Source organism: Rhipicephalus microplus, chromosome X (genome assembly GCF_043290135.1).
Source record: "Rhipicephalus microplus isolate Deutch F79 chromosome X, USDA_Rmic, whole genome shotgun sequence".
In the NCBI taxonomy this organism is placed as follows: Eukaryota; Metazoa; Arthropoda; class Arachnida; order Ixodida; family Ixodidae; genus Rhipicephalus; species Rhipicephalus microplus.
In genome coordinates this window covers 180778907-180798260 of record NC_134710.1, presented here as the reverse complement: position 1 = coordinate 180798260, position 19354 = coordinate 180778907, and the positions used below count along the sequence as shown (strand labels likewise).

Sequence of the window (19354 nt, the reverse complement as noted above, 5' to 3'; positions counted from 1 at the left end):
ACTGAAAAGGTGTGGCTAAACAACTATTGTCGAAATTTTCCAGCTGCCCAGACTAGTGCGAGGCACTCGCGCTCTGTGATAAAAAACTTGCTTTCCGAAGAAGATGGAGGCAACTGGCATAAGCGATGACGCTATCCTGTCCTCATTGCCGCTAGGCGAGAACAGCACCGATGCCATGTCCACTGGCATTGGTATGAACTTGAGTACGGGCTGACGGATCGAAAATGGGCCAAGATGGATAGGGAAGTAAGTAATGTTGTAAGGGTGCTGAACGCAGCTGCTTGGTCAGTACCCCAATAAAAAGACATGTCCGTCTTCAGCAGGTGTGTAAGCGGTCGAAAATGCCGGCAAAATTCTTCACAAGATGTCAAAAGTAACAACATAGGCCCAATAAAGCTCCGCACATCTTTTGCGGAACACGGTACAGGAAAATCTTCAACTCGAATTTTGTCAGGATCAGGTTACAGGCCTCGAGCACAGACAAATTGGCCCAATACAGCCATTTCCCGGCGGCCGAAATGACATTTAGAAGAATTGAGCTGAGGGCCTGCTGTCCGGAAAACCTTAAGAACAGCCGACAGGTGGCTAAAGTGGGTTTCAGATGTGGGTGAAAATACGATGACATCATCAAGATAGCACAGGCATAAGGACCATTTGTATCCACGCGGGAGGGAGTTCATCATCGTTTCAAATGTAGATGGGGCATTACACAAGCTGAATGGCATAACCTTGAACTGGAAAAGTCCATCCGATGTAATGAATGCGGTTTTCTCACGGTCTCGATGATCGACAGAAATCTGCCAGTATCTTGATCGTAAGTTGATAGATGAGAAGTAGGCAGACCCATGTAGGCAGTCGAGAGCATCACCAACCCGTGGCACTGGATACGCGTCCTTATGTGTTACTTTGTTTAAGTGACGGCTGTCTATGCAGAAGCGCCAGCTGCCGTCCTTCTTGTCTAGCACAACCGGTAATGCCCATGGACTGCAGGATGGTTCGATGACGTCTTTTGTGAGCATTTTTCTAACTTCGTGCTGGATAACTTGTCGCCCAGCACACATCTCCAGTGTTGATCCTATGAGTTACGAAGGATGTCTGACCCAGAGGGCCAAAATCAGAATGCCAAAATCAACATTCTAAAAATCAAAATTAAAGATGTCACGGTTGGATTTCAGGAGGCACCGGATATCAGCTGTCTGTGCTAGAAGGAGGTCAGGGGCGATCATCTTGTTGACGTTGGCATCCACTGCGCTCTGCTAGGAGGAGAATGGAGCAGAGTATGAAGAAGCATTGGCAACAAACGCCGAAATGGCAGCATCCATAGAAGAGACTTTTGTCAAAGTCATGTCATCTGGGATAACTTGAGCGCACCAGGTGAAGTGTAGGATTGGAAGAGATGCTGCATTTCCCATGACTGTCAAAACTGTGTGAGTCCCGGCAACATTCTTGGTCAGCAAGACATCAGTAATAGTGTTCACATGTAAGCACCATCGGGAATATGAGGGACAGGCCACAGGTTGACGTAGGTAACCTCTTGAAGTGCTAGGTGAACATGATCTACAAAATATAGACGTGGTTGAGCTGGTGTTGGGTCGTCATGGTAATGTGATAAATCAAGTTGAAGCATGCTGGTTCCACAATAAATTAGTGGGCGGATAAAAAGTCAATGCTGAGGATAAGTTTTTGGGAGCATTTCTCGAGCACAGTGAAGCAATCATGGAGCGATCAGCAACACTTATACGTGCGGAGCACAATCAAAGCACGGGAAACATGGCATCATCGACGACCTCAATGAATAGTATTGTGGGTGACTATAAAACTTTCCTAAGGCGGCAATGAAGTTCCAAAGTCATGACTGATACGTGAGCCCATGTATTCACAAATGCAACAACTGGTGTGTCGTCTACTTTGACCTCAATAAGATTGCGTCTAGCTGGCAGCATGGTCAGAGGATTTGGCAGGTTGATGCAGCATCACATTCGGGAGCTGCATGATCTAGTTTTCTTGCAGCAGGTGTTCAGTGGGTGACGAAGGACGGCGAAATTGGGGTGAGCGAGACGACGGGTGATGGGAGAGCAGTGAACGGGACTGGTGAGCATGCGGAAATAGTGAACGATGACGATCATCTTGTTGACGTTGGCATCCACTGCGCTCTGCTAGGAGGAGAATGGAGCAGAGTATGAAGAAGCATTGGCAACAAACGCCGAAATGGCAGCATCCATAGAAGAGACTTTTGTCAAAGTCATGTCATCTGGGATAACTTGAGCGCACCAGGTGAAGTGTAGGATTGGAAGAGATGCTGCATTTCCCATGACTGTCAAAACTGTGTGAGTCCCGGCAACATTCTTGGTCAGCAAGACATCAGTAATAGTGTTCACATGTAAGCACCATCGGGAATATGAGGGACAGGCCACAGGTTGACGTAGGTAACCTCTTGAAGTGCTAGGTGAACATGATCTACAAAATATAGACGTGGTTGAGCTGGTGTTGGGTCGTCATGGTAATGTGATAAATCAAGTTGAAGCATGCTGGTTCCACAATAAATGAGTGGGCGGATAAAAAGTCAATGCTGAGGATAAGTTTTTGGGAGCATTTCTCGAGCACAGTGAAGCAATCATGGAGCGATCAGCAACACTTATACGTGCGGAGCACAATCAAAGCACGGGAAACATGGCATCATCGACGACCTCAATGAATAGTATTGTGGGTGACTATAAAACTTTCCTAAGGCGGCAATGAAGTTCCAAAGTCATGACTGATACGTGAGCCCATGTATTCACAAATGCAACAACTGGTGTGTCATCTACTTTGACCTCAATAAGATTGCGTCTAGCCGGCAGCATGGTCAGAGGATTTGGCAGGTTGATGCAGCATCACATTCGGGAGCTGCATGATCTAGTTTTCTTGCAGCAGGTGTTCAGTGGGTGACGAAGGACAGCGAAATTGGGGTGAGCGAGACGACGGGTGATGGGAGAGCAGTGAACGGGACTGGTGAGCATGCGGAAATAGTGAACGATGACGATACAGCGGCATGGAAGGAACGTCTTTACTGGTCGCCTGAGGTGATTCCCGGTAAAAACGTTTATGATCTCTCACTAGGCGATGGTTGTACCCATAAGATGCCTGATGCTAATACCACTGGGTGTTGCAATGATGGGCCACATGTCCGATACAGCGGCAGTTGAAGCAAATCGGATGATCTTCAGCAGTCCTTCACTCGGCTGGATTGCGAGGGCATACAGGAAGGATTTAACTTTGGGCATACGAAACAGGGGGTTGATGACGGTCGATCAACTGAGAGGGAGTTGTAGGGCCCTCGGAGGCCAGTCCAGAATGGGAAAGCTCTTGTCGCACAATGGCATGTGCCAGTGGCACCATCTGAGGGCTAGAATCACAGGCATAGCAGCACATGCACGCAGGAGACAGAGCTTCAAGTTCACGTCTGATGATCTTGGTCACGTGCTCTGCAGTTAGCTGTGCCTGTAGTGCAGGCCCGTCTTTGCACGACCATGTGCTGCTATGTTGGGAAATTGAGTGAAATGGTGGGCGATACGTCAACTTTTTGTGGCCTCAAAATGCTGGCACTTCTTGATGATGGCATCTACTCTGTTGCAGTCCTCGCATGTGAGAACGCATAATCTGCTATGCCTTTAAATATGTGAGCTACTTTCTCAGTTTATTCCATGCCACTGCCTGCTTTTCAGCAAAGGGCGAGCACGTCTTGTTTGTAAGTCGTGTAAGACTGCTGAGGTTTTGCGCACAAGATGCCAACTCCTTCTTGGCCGCTGCCTTTCTATCCGCAAACTTGCCGAAAAGGACACGCATCTTTTTCTTGCACCTATCCGAGCTTACAATTTCTTTTTCGTGGTTCTTGGCCCACACTTTTGCAGTGCCTTGCAAGTATAACAGTATGTTGGCCAACATAAGATTTTCATCGCAGCGGTAATTCTTACTAGTACGTTTGTACAACGGCAACCATTCTTCAATGTCGACATTATCAGCCCCACAGAACGTGCCAGGATCTTTTACCTGGGGAAGGACAACAGTAGTTGTGGTCACCTCGGCGGAAGCGGGCCTCTGGTATGCCATGGTGGAAAAATTCAATTGTCGGCCGCTGTGCAGCTCCGTCATATCGTGTTGTACCCTGCACCACCACCAAATTTCATGGGGGTGAGAGCATGAATGGAAGAAGTATATTTACAAAATATACAGGGAGAGTCAGAGGCAGCTGAAGCCAAGATGACGGAACAACAACAACACGAGTGCGATCGCATTCGTTGTCTTCATCATCTACCTGATGCTCTCTCGTTGCCGATACTGTGTAACAATATGAAGCGCTGGCGCTCGCGAAGATGGTAGCACTGGACATTGCTACATGAATAAACTTCAGTGAATGTCACTTTACAATCGAGGTAGCTCGACGTGACGGCTGTATGATAGGAGTATACTATATGTAATGTTTACAACATTGGATAGCGAGCGGTGCAACTACAATTGACGTTTCACAAACATTACGGTCTATTTGAAAGGTAGTTTCGAGACCTAGCATGGCTCTGTGGTAAAATGCTTGATTGCCATGCAGAATACTGGGATTTGATTTCTGCTGAGACCATGATATTTATTGTTTGCGTTCGCTGGGTCAACGCTGCCGATGTCAGCTGTTTCTTAACTCTAATGTGTTAAAACTACCCATACGTGTTCTCACCATTTCTGGGTAGACGCCAAGTTTTAATCACCTGTGACTCAGCCACATACCAGTAGCACACACCTGCCTGCAGGTATGTGCCACTGTTTAGCAGGAAGTGTTTGACAAAGTACGCGATGGGATTGAGACATTATTCAAGTCCTGATTAGCACATCATATTCGTCAAACAATTTTTCCCTCCCTTACTAATTTGGTTGATGCCAAGTTAAGGGGGTGATCACAAAAGCACCCAGTCGTAAGTGGCTAGATAGATAGACAGATAGATAGATACGTAGATATACGTCAAAAGTGCTTACAGTACGCAGAAAAAATGCTTCGAATTTAACAATTATGTGTTCTCGTTAAGAAGAGCCCTTCAAATAAATTTCAGGTACAAATGCAGTGGAACGCAACGCAGCCATTGCACAGCATGTGTGGTGGCCCCGCTGCGGTGATCTAGTGGCTAAGGTACTCGGCTGCCGACTCGCTGGTCGCAGGATTGAATCCCGGCTGTTGCGGCTGCGTTTTCAATGAAGGCGAATATGCTGTAGGCCCGTGTGCTCAGATTTGGGTGCACATTAAAAAACCCCAGGGGGTCAAAATTTTTGGAGCCCTCCACTACGGCGTCTCTCATAATCATATAGTGGTTTTGGGACATTAAAAAAAAACAGATAACATCATTATCAGCATATGGTGGCTGTACCTGGCAGCCATGATTGCATGGGTGTCAACAGGGGGGCACTTGCAAAAGGGGCACTTGCAAAAGGGGCACTTGCCCCCCGTCAAGCCACACAAGTACTTTACAGCACTGCACCCCCCCCCCCCCCCCTAATTCATACCGAGCAAGTGCTCCCTCAAACTCCAACATGATGCACAGCATCATGTTGTCACGGGGTCGTGACGTGGCCGAAGACAGGAGACTTCGTGTTGGGATTTAACTGTTTATTTGGGCGAACCTGTGCCCGGTAAACGGAAAGTCCAATTACAGCAGCAGTCTCGCACAGATAGCAGTCTCGGATTGATAGCGGCGAACGGAGCGTCGGCCTTCGATCAACAACTGACAAGCGGCGAAGTGCGTCGGCATTTATACTCTTGCCGTCGAATGTTCTAGCGTTATCGCTGGCGGTGGCGTAGATTCCAGAACAATCTGTACTGTTCGCACAGTGGGTGCGATCTTATCGAAATGATCTTCTACATTCCGGAACCTTCTCGAAAACTGCAGGCGCGGTTTGCGCTGAGAATCGTGTGGTGTTTTGGGACGATAACAAAAACTTGGGAAATGGAACGTGGCAAACATGACTTTGCACCCCTAACAAAATCAAAATCCTGCTGATGCCCACACCTGGTTGTATAGTGCCTGAGAGCAGGAATGGTAAATTAGTTTTTTGTAGTATGATATGTTTAAACTAATCATAACCATATTTCTAATAATGTAAATGATGGTTTAAAAATACTACTGACCCAGCTTTTTACATTAATTTATTTTTTAGCCAATGCTGCTGAGGCAAAACACATCTGAGTGAGCTTGGTGAACATACTTGATGGCAAGTGCCTTTTACAATGAATGTCACTGAGCACTCCTATGTGACAGCACGCGAATTACACTAGCTTAAAAGTGCACTTGCTCAGAATGATGCCAAACTTGCCAGTGTGGTGGGGGTACAAGTCATTTAGTGCACAAATGTTCTTATTTGCTTGATGTAGCTTATCATCACACAGTCGACCAGGGGTGAACAACTGTTGATGAGCTTCGGCGCGAATCCATCCCAATGATTAGGCTGGGAAGCATTTGTGTGAATTGACAGACAAAAAGCATTTGCATAAATTCCCAAAATAATTTTATTCCTGCATTCGAATGGTGCTAGCGCCTACTCTACATCGTTAGCCAAGGCTGCAAACTTGTTGGTTTGGAAGTGGTCCTCCTCCTCATCTTCTTCCTCGCTATCTTCATCTTCACTCTCCTCTTGCTCACTCTCAGAGGAAGCGCTCTTGGCTGGAGGCTCCCCACGAATTCTCGCAAGTCGAGCCATCAGAGAACTGTCTACTTCAGAGCCTGCAGTTACATGAACACACATACAGTAACATCTCATTAATTCGAACTTGGTTATTTTCAAATTCTGCTTAATTCAAAATATTTCCACGGTCCTGTATTTCACATTGTAAGTCTGCGTGAATAATTTGAAGTGGAGGTCAACAATAGCCCGGTTAATTCTAAAACTTTGGGTGCCATGTGCTACTTACTAATCCTGATTTCACCACAACTCCGCAGAAATGACGGCCCTTAAGAGCCACAAGGCAATGCAACGTAGCGATACTAATGAGTGGCAGCTGAAGCATCCCAGCTTCGCTACTTCCAGTGCAAAATAGAAAAAAAAAATAGTTATGTGATCAACCGAAACGAGCACCTGTGGAAAAGATGTGCTTCACTGCAACAAAGTGGTGACGCGTTGGCAGCCTATTGCATGTTTCTCTCTCAACAGCGCCTCATGGTTTACCCATTTTTTCTGGGATTGTAAAGAAATTTAAAGGAAAGTACAGCAGAATTCGCAATGTATGCGAACGTCCGATTGCCAAGAGTATGAAGTTGGGCGTGTTGGTAATACATAACTAAACACGTAGCGCGTAAAAAATGTGCGACACTGGACAAGGAATGCGACAAGTGGGAGCGCTTAGTTATAACAAAATTTATTTCAAAGAGTGTACATATATATATCCTCACGACATGCGAAAAAAAAAAGACAAAACAGTTTAGAAACCCACAACTGCCGTGTGCAACAACCTACAATTTCAAGAACGAGAATTCTTTTTGACAAAGCCCAAGAGAGAGAGTGCTGACGCAGTTTAGCCCTGATCATAAATCCTCTCTGCATCGATAATCTCCCTTGTCATTTCATTTCTGTTTTTACCAACAATCACGGTATCATAAAAAAGTGGTTTGCAGTCACATGTGCAGCTACGCAGTGCCAAAAAACTATCCTTCCATCCGATTGCCAGTTGCTCCAGCAATTCGCGCACTTGCACTACAGGCGAAGTTCTTGCCTGCAACGCCTAATTCAAAAACTAAGTTTCAAAGCTTCAATGATCATGTTTTGCAGCCAAAGCATAACGCGAATTTTGTCACACTATCCATTATTGAATTCTTTATTTTACCAAAAAGAATGGTTGCATCATGACGTGCTGACGCAGCAAGGCGCAGGCAACATACTGCCCGTATGTCACTATATGCTGCCCGCGTGTCACTACTGTCTCGCACTGAAGCACGACTTGTTTTTTGCAGGCGTGCATTTCAGCTGATCACAACAGCGTTTTCTTTTAGGGACGAAGCTCCTTATGGTCTAGGGCAATCCCTTCCTCCGGTGTACCCAAAAGCGTCTTCCTTATCGCAGAATAGACGGCGCTGTCCTATAGAGATGGATGCAAACAGCAGTTCGGTGACGATAGACTACAGTAGACTCCCATTAAACGAAACTCTTTTAAAGGAAATTATTGCTTAAATGGAACAAGAGCCTCTACTATGATTGGTTTTGTACTTGAATATTGTACCCCTGTTCATCTCTCAGTAAACGAATCTCCCCTTAAATGAAACCCATTTTCCTGGTCCCTTCAGGTTTCATTTAAAAGGAGTCTACTTAAATGGCGGGTGTACACATTCTGTGTAGTCATCGGCCATGGAGGAAGGAAAGCTAAAGAGAGGGCCTCGAAAAGCGAGCTGCAGAGCGATAAGTGTGGCGGAAGTCACGTGCTTTTGCCAGGGGGTTGTTGGACAAGGTGGGCACGCCGGTGTCTCATGCGGCAACGAGAGGAAGGCGCCGAGCATGCCGGGGCCTCCCTCTCTCTGGCGCCTGTTGCGCATGCGCGAGCCGCTGTAGCGTGCCCACAATTGAGAGGAGGAGTCCTCTACTCTTCCCTACTTCGAGCTTTACAAAATGTGATGTAACGGCCTTTCCTGAGTTTATTCCTTCCTCCATGTCATCGCCATTTCTCGTCTACTTTTCTAGATGGCGCTGTCCCATAGAGATGTGTGCAATATGGCGGTTGGTTAAATGGACACTATATGGCGTTGCCGGCAGTGCCGATGCTCTCCGATTGGCTGCTGCACGGGGCTCTGACAGCATGCCCGTTATCTCTCATTTTCCTGGACTGTCGCTGTATGTGTTGGATTGCGAGCGCAGCGGCGAGCGAATCCCGAGATGGTGCTCGCCACGGACGTCGCTGCGAAATGTGCACAGCGAGAAGTGGATTTCAATACAGCGTGCGCCAAGAAAGCCGCTGCGAAATGGGCTAAACGAGAAGCGCACCCTGGAATGCAAGAGCAAGAAGTGACAAGGTTTTCGAGGATTTACAATATTACCTAAAAATCTTCGGAGCTTTGCCCACCTCTCACCATCATCCACTCCATAGAGATGCTGGAATTTCTCTTTTTCTTTTTTTTTCGGTGGCAGAAGTGAAGCTTGCCATTCCTCCGTGTTTGCGGCAAAAGTAAGACTAGGTATAGCGGGAAAACATAACCCTTGAAGCCGCAAACTAGCTGTCACAGCGAACGATCAGCCCTGTTTACATCGAATAATTGCAAGTTCTTTGCTTCCCACTTTTTGTATGTTCTGTTAATTCAAAAACCCACTTAATTCGATAATTTCTCATTGCCTCAGTGACTTCAAATTAATGAGGTTTTACTGTACTTTACTGCCACAGCTCGTACTACTCACGCTTCACAAGTAATGAAACCTAAGGTAATAATGTGCTACATATTCTAGCTGTTTCCTAAAAGCACAGGTTTAAGCATTCTCGGGCTAACTATAATTTTGCCAGCCCACAAAATACTGTTTCATAATTGTATCATCATTTCGATCCATGAACACTGTCTTATAAGAAAAATTTTGTCTTTTCTATGCTAACTTCATGCACTATATGCAACAATAACCAAGTCACGACATGAAAATGTCTTGCCGCATTAAAATGTGTGCTGCATAGCACAACATAAATGATTCTGTCTTTATTACCAGTTGTCCTGTAGCTACAGCAGGAATTAACATAGCACCGTGCAGCATGTTTTTTTTGTTTTTTTTCGAGTAAGACAGTATCTGAAAATGTTGGCACATTCAGTCAATTACATAATACATATTACTTTTCAATATAGACACACAGAAGCAATGCACACCATAATGGTGGCAGATTTTTAAAAAAGGAAGCATTTGGTTCGTGACACTTTGTGTGTTTAAACACTAGCTGGTACACAACATGCACTATCCGATGATGTTCAGCTAGCATGCTTAAGGAAAATAATAAATTCTCATGCTATTTGGCTGCCAATCCTTTACTGTTGCCCTCTCCACTATATACGATAACCATTCAACAGAAGCTACTTTAATTATGTATCAATAACCAGACCCAGGTAAGCCTCAGTTTAACCCTCTTGATATGATGAATGACATGTGTAGCAAACTATGCGCATAATGCCATTTGAGCCAAATATAGGTGTTAGACCTCAGCATTTGAGGGATGCTTATTTGAGGTATTAAACATTTCGACCTTATATAGCTCAAAGCACAACATGATATGCTGGCCAGATGCTCTTTATGGAAAAAGAAAAGGAGGCCCTAAAGGGTTAGGCCCTGATCGAACTTGAACTATTAAATGAACTGTGGGCATATTTTTTTTTTCTTTTTCTAAATTTTTCTGAGTAAGTAGGCAGCTTGATTCACATGTTGATAGAAAATGACATTTTTCATGCATTACTAGTCAAGCATCCTTGTGTTTTGACCTCTGAATAAAATCACCCTTGCACTGCAATCTACTGGCATCCATGTTAGCTCAGATGGTGAAAGGTTCACCCCTGCAAAAGCATTTGTCTTGGTTTTGATCCCCAGAGCAGAATGAAATTTTCAACTACAATACTTTCTTTCTGAGAAACCAATAAGGGTATTCACTTCAGTGCAGTTGGGTTGATATTTCGTTTTCACATATGTTCCATCACCTTGCAAGCTTATGCAAAACTGATCTGCCATGCTTAGATGTAGCATAAGCATTCATAGAGGCACTGAAACCTGTTAAGCATGATAGCTCTGCACTAGCTTGTGCATGGGTGCATGACTGATGGGATAATGAATTAAGCATCCTTGAAAAACCAACATTTTTCAGTCTGCCATGTAAAAAATGAAAAAACAAGCTCCCAAGCCAGTATTGTGACATAGCCCACTTCACTATGACTTCGTATGTGAATATGTGCTTTGTGTGTATGACACCATGTGCTTCAACCACCAAGCTCACATGCTCTTTCTTAAAAATCTCCTCCATGTAATGAAAATCTTAACTGTGCAGAAACTAAACTTTACTTTGTGTACAGTCAGTGAGATGTGGTTTGTGTACAGTCGAGGTATGTGGTGGTTGTTCAAAATAGGCCCTTCGAAACACTAATGAAAATAAAAAAGGTATATTCACAGGTTTGCTGCAAGGAAGAACCAATGAATGTGATGGCAACGAATTGTAATGTTATACAAAGTAAGGCTAGAAGTTAACTCTTTTCAATGCGATCTGGCATCGTAACTTTACAAAATGCTTGTGTAAAAAAAACTGCTCCAGAAAGGGAAGCGTTTTCTGAGCAATCTGACGTCTCAATGTAAAACAGTGAGAGCACAGCACATAACGTAGAAATGTCTATGAACTGCTTGCTGACATGTGCAGACATAGCATGCCAGTGTTCACAACTGTGCCCTTCATTTATTTATTTATTTATTTATTTATTTATTTATTTATTTATTTATTTATAAAATACCCACAGCACCTTCATAGGCATTACAGTTAGGCTTGTGCGAATGTTCGAATGCTTCAAATATTCAAACAAATAGATGTGCATTAATCTGCATGTAACTGCCCGTAAAGGTTTGTTCACTGCAGTGTGTAAGAGTGCTAAGCAGTGAAAGCACTTACCCCCAAAAAAATTCGCTTTGGTGTGAAGCCCCACTACAAATTTAAAGGGGCCTTGCAACACTTCTTGAGCCTGGTCAGAAAATGCTGCCAATCAGTAGTCGAGGCTACCGAGAACACGTGAGCCAAATCTTATAGCACAGCACACGGCCTGGAATCGACAGTGAATTCTCAGTCAGCTAAAAATTGCTTTCTTTTCTATCAACAAATGACGGATGAAGCTAAAAAATTACTCATCACAGCCGTTGTATTAGAATTGGCTCACTTGAGCATGGCACGCTCGATTGTTACTGGGGCCGCCGCGGGAGGCCGTACGTGTGCGTACGTGTGCGATCGCACACGCGTACGTGTGCGATCGCACTAAAAATCTGCTTATTTGAAGAAAAAAAGAGAGAGAAAAAGTGCTCAAGGTCACAAGGCACGCGTAACTATTCTCTTCTGCCATGCCGTTCCTCCCTGCTTAGCTTCCAGTGCTTCCATTGGGACAAGACAAAAGAAAATGCAATTGAAGCGTGCGACGAAATTTTGCAACTCTGCTCGTACTGAACGTATTCTAAAAATTTTTTTTTGTGGCAGTGGATTATGAGGCAATAAGCTTTTTTAGTGAATCAATTCTGTGGCTACTTGAAAAAGTGTTGCAGGGCCCTGGTAAATGAACATATAACCCTGAAATCGATTCATCATTTTTTCAAGTCTGAAAGCTTGTTATGCCAGCTTATATTCTAAGTATAATAAATTTTTAAACGTTACGTATTTTGCAGGTTATATCTTGCATCCTACCGAAATTCAAATCCTCCAAATACTCAAAGTTATTACGACTTCTTTTGAACGAAAAATAAAAGGCATTTGCATAGACGCCTTATTTCAATTTTTAAGAAATATTTTGCAGGTTAGTAGGGTCATTATAAATATGCCTACAAATATGTTGTACATTGTATTCGAATTTGATTCGAAATCATTCAACAAAGATCTCTATTCGCTTAAAACCTAAATTTCACTATTCGCACAAGTCTAATTACAGTGGGGGGTGGGGGGGATACATAAAGCACACAATACAGGTTGATTATGTTAGCAGTTGCTGCTCAAGGAAAGGCATCCCCACCCCCCTTGCCCTACATTTCCTTCTTGTTCCTAACAAAAATATTAAAAATTTGACAGTAGGCCTCACACATGAGGCTATTTATCGAATGCGATCTCTGTGAAACATAGAGGCTGGCTCAATTTATCTCTGCTTCAGCAGTGTTTGTCGCCAGTGCTTGCACATTTTTAACACCGGGTAGAACATACAATATGTGGGGCTGACTTATCAATTTGGACTTTATGCAAAACATGAGGGCAATGGTAATGGCGAAAACCCGTCGAAGTGTCCATATAATTCCTATTGTAATAATAAAGCATAAGAACCGAATAAATAGCTCATTTATGTACTTGGCACTCATTGGTGAATGAAAACAATATTTTATACAGTAAATAGGGGTAGAACAGGATACATGGGTATGGCAGCAGTCCTCGGAACAGGCAAAAGTGCCTTTTGTAGCAGCCTTGGAGTAGCCAGAGAGACATTTTGGACCTTTTTGAACAAGTTTGGAGCAGTCAGAGAGAATGTTAATAGCACATGTCGGCCCCATTTGTAGAATGCTGCATTTTTTATTTTTTAAACACTAAGCTTATCATTGCGATAGCAATATGAACACTCTCGATGGGTCATTGACGTCGTCGTGGTCATTGTGTCTCATAGTAAGTCCAAATACATAACATGCTTTCGCTCATCACATGTTCTAGCTGCAGGTGAATGCGTGCGAGCAGAGGCGAAGAACAGCGCTGAAGCAGAAATATATCGAGCCAAAGACGTGAGCAAATAGGTGGGGGGAGGGCGGTGTCACTCGGGCAGCAGCTGTAAACTGAGCTTCTAAAGGCGCTGCGGTGTGTGCTACCCCAACAGCCATCAGCAGGTGATTCACATATAGTACTTTGATCTGCTGCGCTCTCATTGTGGAAAGACTTTACAGAAAGTGTTGCTCACCCTGGCGTGTCCAGATCCTCTTACACCAGCGTTTTGAAGAGTTATGCCAAATCAAATCCAAAAAGAGTTAGCTGCAAGCCTCACTCTGTACAACAATACAATTTGTTGCTTCCGCATTCATTTCTTACCACTTAAGGTGAAACTATCACTTCTTTAGCTATGGACAGCATCTATTTTTTCTAACCTCAACGCGCAAGCATCAACCTCCGAGTTGATAAGCGCGGTATAATAGAGCGCAGTGGTGAAGGTCGCAAGAATACGCGTGTGTGCTTGGAGCCTCGATGAGCTGTAATGTGTCTTTGCTAGGCTATTCCAGGAACCAGACACCACCCCCACTTCTTTTGAGCACTGTTACCATCACTCCTCGTTTTTTTTTTTCTTTTCTGAACGCTACCAGGTTATCCCAGGAACCGGACCCCCCCCCCCCCCCCACTTCTTTTGAGCACTGCTACCATCATCCTTCGTTTTTTTTTTGTTTCTTTTCTAAACGCTGCCATGAAATCATATACAAAAAAGATAATAAAAACAGTTTCACCGCAAGGATAAAGCAATGAATGCGATAGCGATAAATCGTAATGTTATACGAAGTAATGGTGACAGTTAACTCTCTTGAATCTGATGTTGCATAACTCTACAAAACACACTGGTGCAAAAGAATACTGCTGCACAGGATGAGGAAAGGTTTATGATCTACATGCACTAATGCCCACCAAGATAGAGTGCACATCAGTGATCGCGACCAAACCCTTACGATCAAAGTTCACAGTTTCTGCTCAAGCGCTGATGCTCGAGCAGTTTCAGTTTCATCAGCACTGATCACTGCACTAATGAAACCGAAACTATAACTATTTTGATGAAACTGAAAACGGCATGTTTCAGCCATGTTTTGGGGCATGGGGCTTGCACGGTGCAGCTTAATTCAGATGCTATGGCGCAATGTGGCACTGATAAATGAGCTTGGCACAACAGGGGTGGTTCGGCACAGGATGGCAGATATGGCGCAGCTATTTCACTCCTGCAGTAAAGCCCACATCCCTTAGTGATGTGGTGTGCTTCATTATGCCATTTATTAGATTTTATGTTGACATACTATGATCGCTAGAATGGAGCTTATTTTGTGCTGCAGCTTTTGCATTGGTGAACGTAATTTGTGATGAAGAAACCAATTGTTCAGTTTAATGTCTAGACACTGTGTAGTGGCCAAAGAGGGTCACTTCACCGCAGGACTCAATTAATTTTGAGCATCCTTGTTTTTTTAAGGTGCACTGGCACTGAAACCCAAATACACAAATGTTCTTGCATTCTGCCCCCCTCATACAACAGGTGCCACAGCATTATATATTTGCCAACTATTCAAGAAATCTTCACATTTATCAATAGTGACAATGTAATTTACTGGCAGACTGAATCATATTTGGTAATATGTAGCTTGTTATTTGAAGGCTTAAGAAGTTTGTACCTTTGTTTTGTGAATAACTTTGCGGTCGAAACGCAAGACACAGTGTTCGTCCATCAAGGGCCATGCGCAGAAGGCTGTTAGCTGCACGGTAGGCGTCAGGGCGTCCTGCTTTTGCTGTCAGATAACCTCTTTCCACAGCCCAGGCTGTAAACAATGAAGGTCAAGCAGGAAGTTTAAAGGTCAACTGCAACGAAATTGTGCACACCTCAAAAATCAGATTTATAGGCAGCCTAGCTGAAGACAATGCTGCCTGTCAAATTACACCTTCGAAACGCAAGTGGTTACCAAAGAAAAAACTCACCAACACGCAGTTTTTGACACCGCAACTAGAAAAAATGACGCCATTATAGCCAACCGGAAGTGACGTAGACCGCAGCTCAAGAGACCGACCAATGCAGGCGAATTGTCTGCTCTGTGTTCTGAAGTATGCGCTCCGCAGCTGCGCCCTGGAGTTTTCTCTTTGAATGGTAGCGCAAAAACAAACAAATAAAAATGCACCATGCAGAATACCTGATCGTAAAAGCTCGTTAAAGTGCATCTTTAAATAACACCTGCCCGCTTTGCGTCTACCGTCTTGTCCAGCTGTCTTGGGAACTCGCTGGAATGGATGCGGCTGCAGTGAGTTCTGCTCAAAAGCGGTGGTGAGCTGCAAATGACGTCATTTCCGTTTGTGTCCGATTTGCCCGCGCACACCACTAGAGCTCTGCGTCGTCTGCTAGCTGACAATTAGAGCACCGATTACAAGTGAAATACGTGATGGCAAGGTTTTTCACTGTCAATATCAATGCTTACCCAACATATACTACGCATTCCAAGCCAATTCTGCCCAAGTCGAATTTCGTTGCCGTTGGCCTTTAAGACACTTATCCACAGGGCACAATGGTTACAATATGAATAATTAGGAGAAGCTGGCTATAATATATAGATAAACTACTCATCACAACAAACCACCCTTTCATGTGACAAATGGTTTTCATAGTTTAAATAAGAAAAGATAGCTTTAGATACAGCATACCTAGAGTTATAAAATGCCGCTGGGTACACGGAAGAATGCTAAGAAAGTAAAAGGTGTAAAAAGGTGAGGAATTTTGCAAATGAAAAGCTAACTGAGAAGACCACAAAGCTCTCTAAAGCCATCTTTTGAACGCTTGATAAATATAGGACAGAAAGGGGGCGGGAGGAAAAATTAGTAGAAAGAGTAGGTGATTTTCCTCTACTTGTGCACTGAGAATTTCCATACAACACATATTTTTAAGTTCATTTAAACAAACAAGACAAGGACAAAGTAGAATAGTATAATAAATAACTGGCAACTTTTTGCTGTTTGCAATGGCAGCACCTAGAGAACAAAGGTAACAAAGTACAGTGGCATCTGTGTAAAAACAGCAGGAAGCTATAACAGTAATATCATATCTTGTAAATTGCATATCACTCATAGTATTCACAAATATATAAGCTTATAGTAGTTGAAAAGTGTAGTCTAGCACAGCCACCTGGCCAACCCGGTCAGTTTTTTTCAGATAGCGGGCCATTTGCAAGCCTCTACCAAAACTGGCAATCACTTACTGGTCAGTGTATTGTGATTATTTTTTAATAATCATCTATTCAATAAGTACAATGATAATTATTTGTCATCAATTAAAAAGACTTGTGAATTTTTCAACCACATTTTGTCTTGTGTGCCCAAATACTCGAAGCAAGATCTCTTCAAGCATACCCATCATTTGAGTGAAAATCAGCACCAGTGGTTACATACTCCGTTTGCTTGCATCATGAGCATGAATTCTCTGCCTTTGAAACATTAATGTGTGTTCCGGAAAGACAGGAGATCTCAGCCAGAGTACGAGACGTGGCTCCTGTCCATGGATGATAACACCACAGCCACAAGACGCACCTTATGCGCAAGCACACCTATAGTGAAATCCTCTTTTAGTACAATCGTTTTTTTTTTTTTGTTCCCTGGTATTTTTATGCTAAACAGAAGACTGTTTGGCAAGCTCAGTGCCGTGTTTCTGTGTACATACTTTGTCAATGTCTCCCTGGAAAAACATTACAGTAAATGTCACTGAATGTTAACGACCTAACATGGCACCTTTTTTTCTTTTTCTTTTTTTTTAAACCTAAATTCGATTGCCTGCATAAACAACTCCACTTTCAGGCAAAGGTGGCAAGCCTACTGCAGTGAAATGTAAGCTATTTAGTGACAACGTTTACTCTTAAAAATGCCATTCCAAACCCACAATATGATTATGAGAGACGTTGTAGTGGGGGCTCCGAAAATTTGAAACACCTTGGGTTCTTTAACGTGCACTTTAATCTAAGTACACAGACCTCAAAAAATTTTGCCTTTATCGAAAATAATTGGGTTCAGGTTTTACAAAAGGCATATTTATGAAAAAGAGGTGTCTGCAAAAATTCAATGGCCAGTTTTAAGCAGAAAGGTGACGATTGTAAACAACAAAGTTGCATCCACCTAAACAATAACAAAATGCCACAATAATTGTATTATTACAGCTGATAATTCTGATAAACAAGTTGTCAAAGTAATGACAGGAAAAAGAACACAGCACAAAGTATTTATCACCTTAAGACAGTAAAGCGTGCCATACTTCACACTTTTTACAGTGGTAAATACAGCTAATTTAGCCTCCTTGGCACCAACATTTTTGTTAATTCACAGCACAACCACATTTTGCACCTGGTTTGGCAAAAAGTGCTTTAGGATAGCAATCTCTAAGGGACTCAATCATAGAAAGAACTTCTTGGGATAACATAACTTTTAAGGGCTGCACACGGGTGCCACTCTTATCATTTTCATGAATGTTTGTGCAATTCACCCTAGCAATGACTCCCTCGTCAATTAAATGCTTGAAAATATCAGCTGCATGGTCCAAGAACGTAAAATCCTCCAATTCTGAGCTCTAACCGGCCAGTCCAGCAACATCAAAATTCATGTAAGTACTGCACATATCGAGTTGAGATACCCCAGAGTGTGTTAGCATACATATTTTAAGAACTCTGCCCAGAGCAGAGGCCTTGTGTGGCATGCTTATGCATTTTGTTACAGACAATGATTTAACATTAGAAATAGCACAGAAAAAGCAGCAGCACACTTGTCACAGAAGAAGCTGACAAACAAATGATTGTTTTTAATACTACAGTCACTTTTCGGTGAATGTGCTGTAGCTTATTTTGCCTGCTTTAGGAATTATACTGAAAAGTGTTGCTCAAACCTTCAGACATATTTGAGGTTACAGAAGTGCTATTATCATAATTATATTTCTGAAAACATTATTTTTTCTAATCTGGCACTATTTTATCTACCAATTTGTTAAATGGAATAGTGCCAGATTACAGAATTGCTTCAGAACTTTTTATAAATTTATTTTGAAAACATGCAATGAAATTTGTCAGACTGTATAATGAGCTAAAATTTGTGGTCCATAAGGATTTTTCAGAAATAAAGCCTCTAAGTCCCCCAGGCCAGGACGAATGTTTCAGCAACACAGAGATTTTGCTTCTGAAAAATCCATATGAATTTCTGAGTGAGTTCATGCTACAAACAGGTGATTGTCAACTTCCCATTCTTAACCATTCTGCCACCTTGCGGGATTCCCCTAAACTGATTAACAAGACGTGTCCATGTGCTTCAAGTTGTCAATTAATTAGCCCCCGTGCTGCCCATTGCAAGTTTCCTGGTTGGTGCAATTGGAAGAACGACCACCCCAGAAAGGTATTGGTCCCTGGTTTCATCTCTGAACCAGGACAAATTTTTCTGCAACTAGTAATAGTCTTTATTTCAGAAAAATTGATTTGGATTTCCATGTGGCTTTGTGCTACAGATGGTTGGTTGCCAATTTCCCTTTCCTAATCATTATTGAAAACAATGTTGTCATTTTGAACATCTGATGGGCTATGGCAGTTTCAATCTTCGATACTATAGTTTGTCTTGCTGCTGAATTAAGAACTCTGCAAAAGTTACCACAGGCCGCGTTTTGGAAATCTCATAACTGTAATTGGCTCTTAACAGCAAAGATTTCAATTTCTCCCATTTGACCTGAATTAAAAGCTAATTATCTCAATTTTGAAAGGTGAAATAAATTTACACTTCTTATCATCATACCATACCTGCCCCCACAAAAGAAAGGGAATGATGGAGTGAGCAAATACGACACTTCCTAAGTTTTTGAGAATTTTCAGACACATTTCTTGAAACACCTGTAATTTATACCATGCAAACATAGTAAGTTGCAAATAATGTAAT

General features: G+C 43.0%; 1 protein-coding gene across 5 annotated transcripts in view; it reads right to left on the bottom strand.

Moving 5' to 3' along the window:
- Window positions 1-6505: 6505 nt before the first annotated feature.
- Window positions 6506-19354, bottom strand: part of Ns4 (Nucleostemin 4) — a 106107-nt gene continuing 93258 nt past the window's right edge. For all 5 annotated transcript variants that reach the window (XM_075878320.1, XM_037428671.2, XM_037428670.2 and 2 more), the window contains exons 12-13: window positions 15091-15234; window positions 6506-6737 (exon numbers count right to left, since the gene is read on the bottom strand). In XM_075878320.1, the coding sequence (XP_075734435.1) occupies window positions 6553-6737; window positions 15091-15234 (329 nt within the window). In that variant the 3' untranslated portion in view covers window positions 6506-6552. The remainder of the gene's footprint in view (window positions 6738-15090; window positions 15235-19354) is intronic.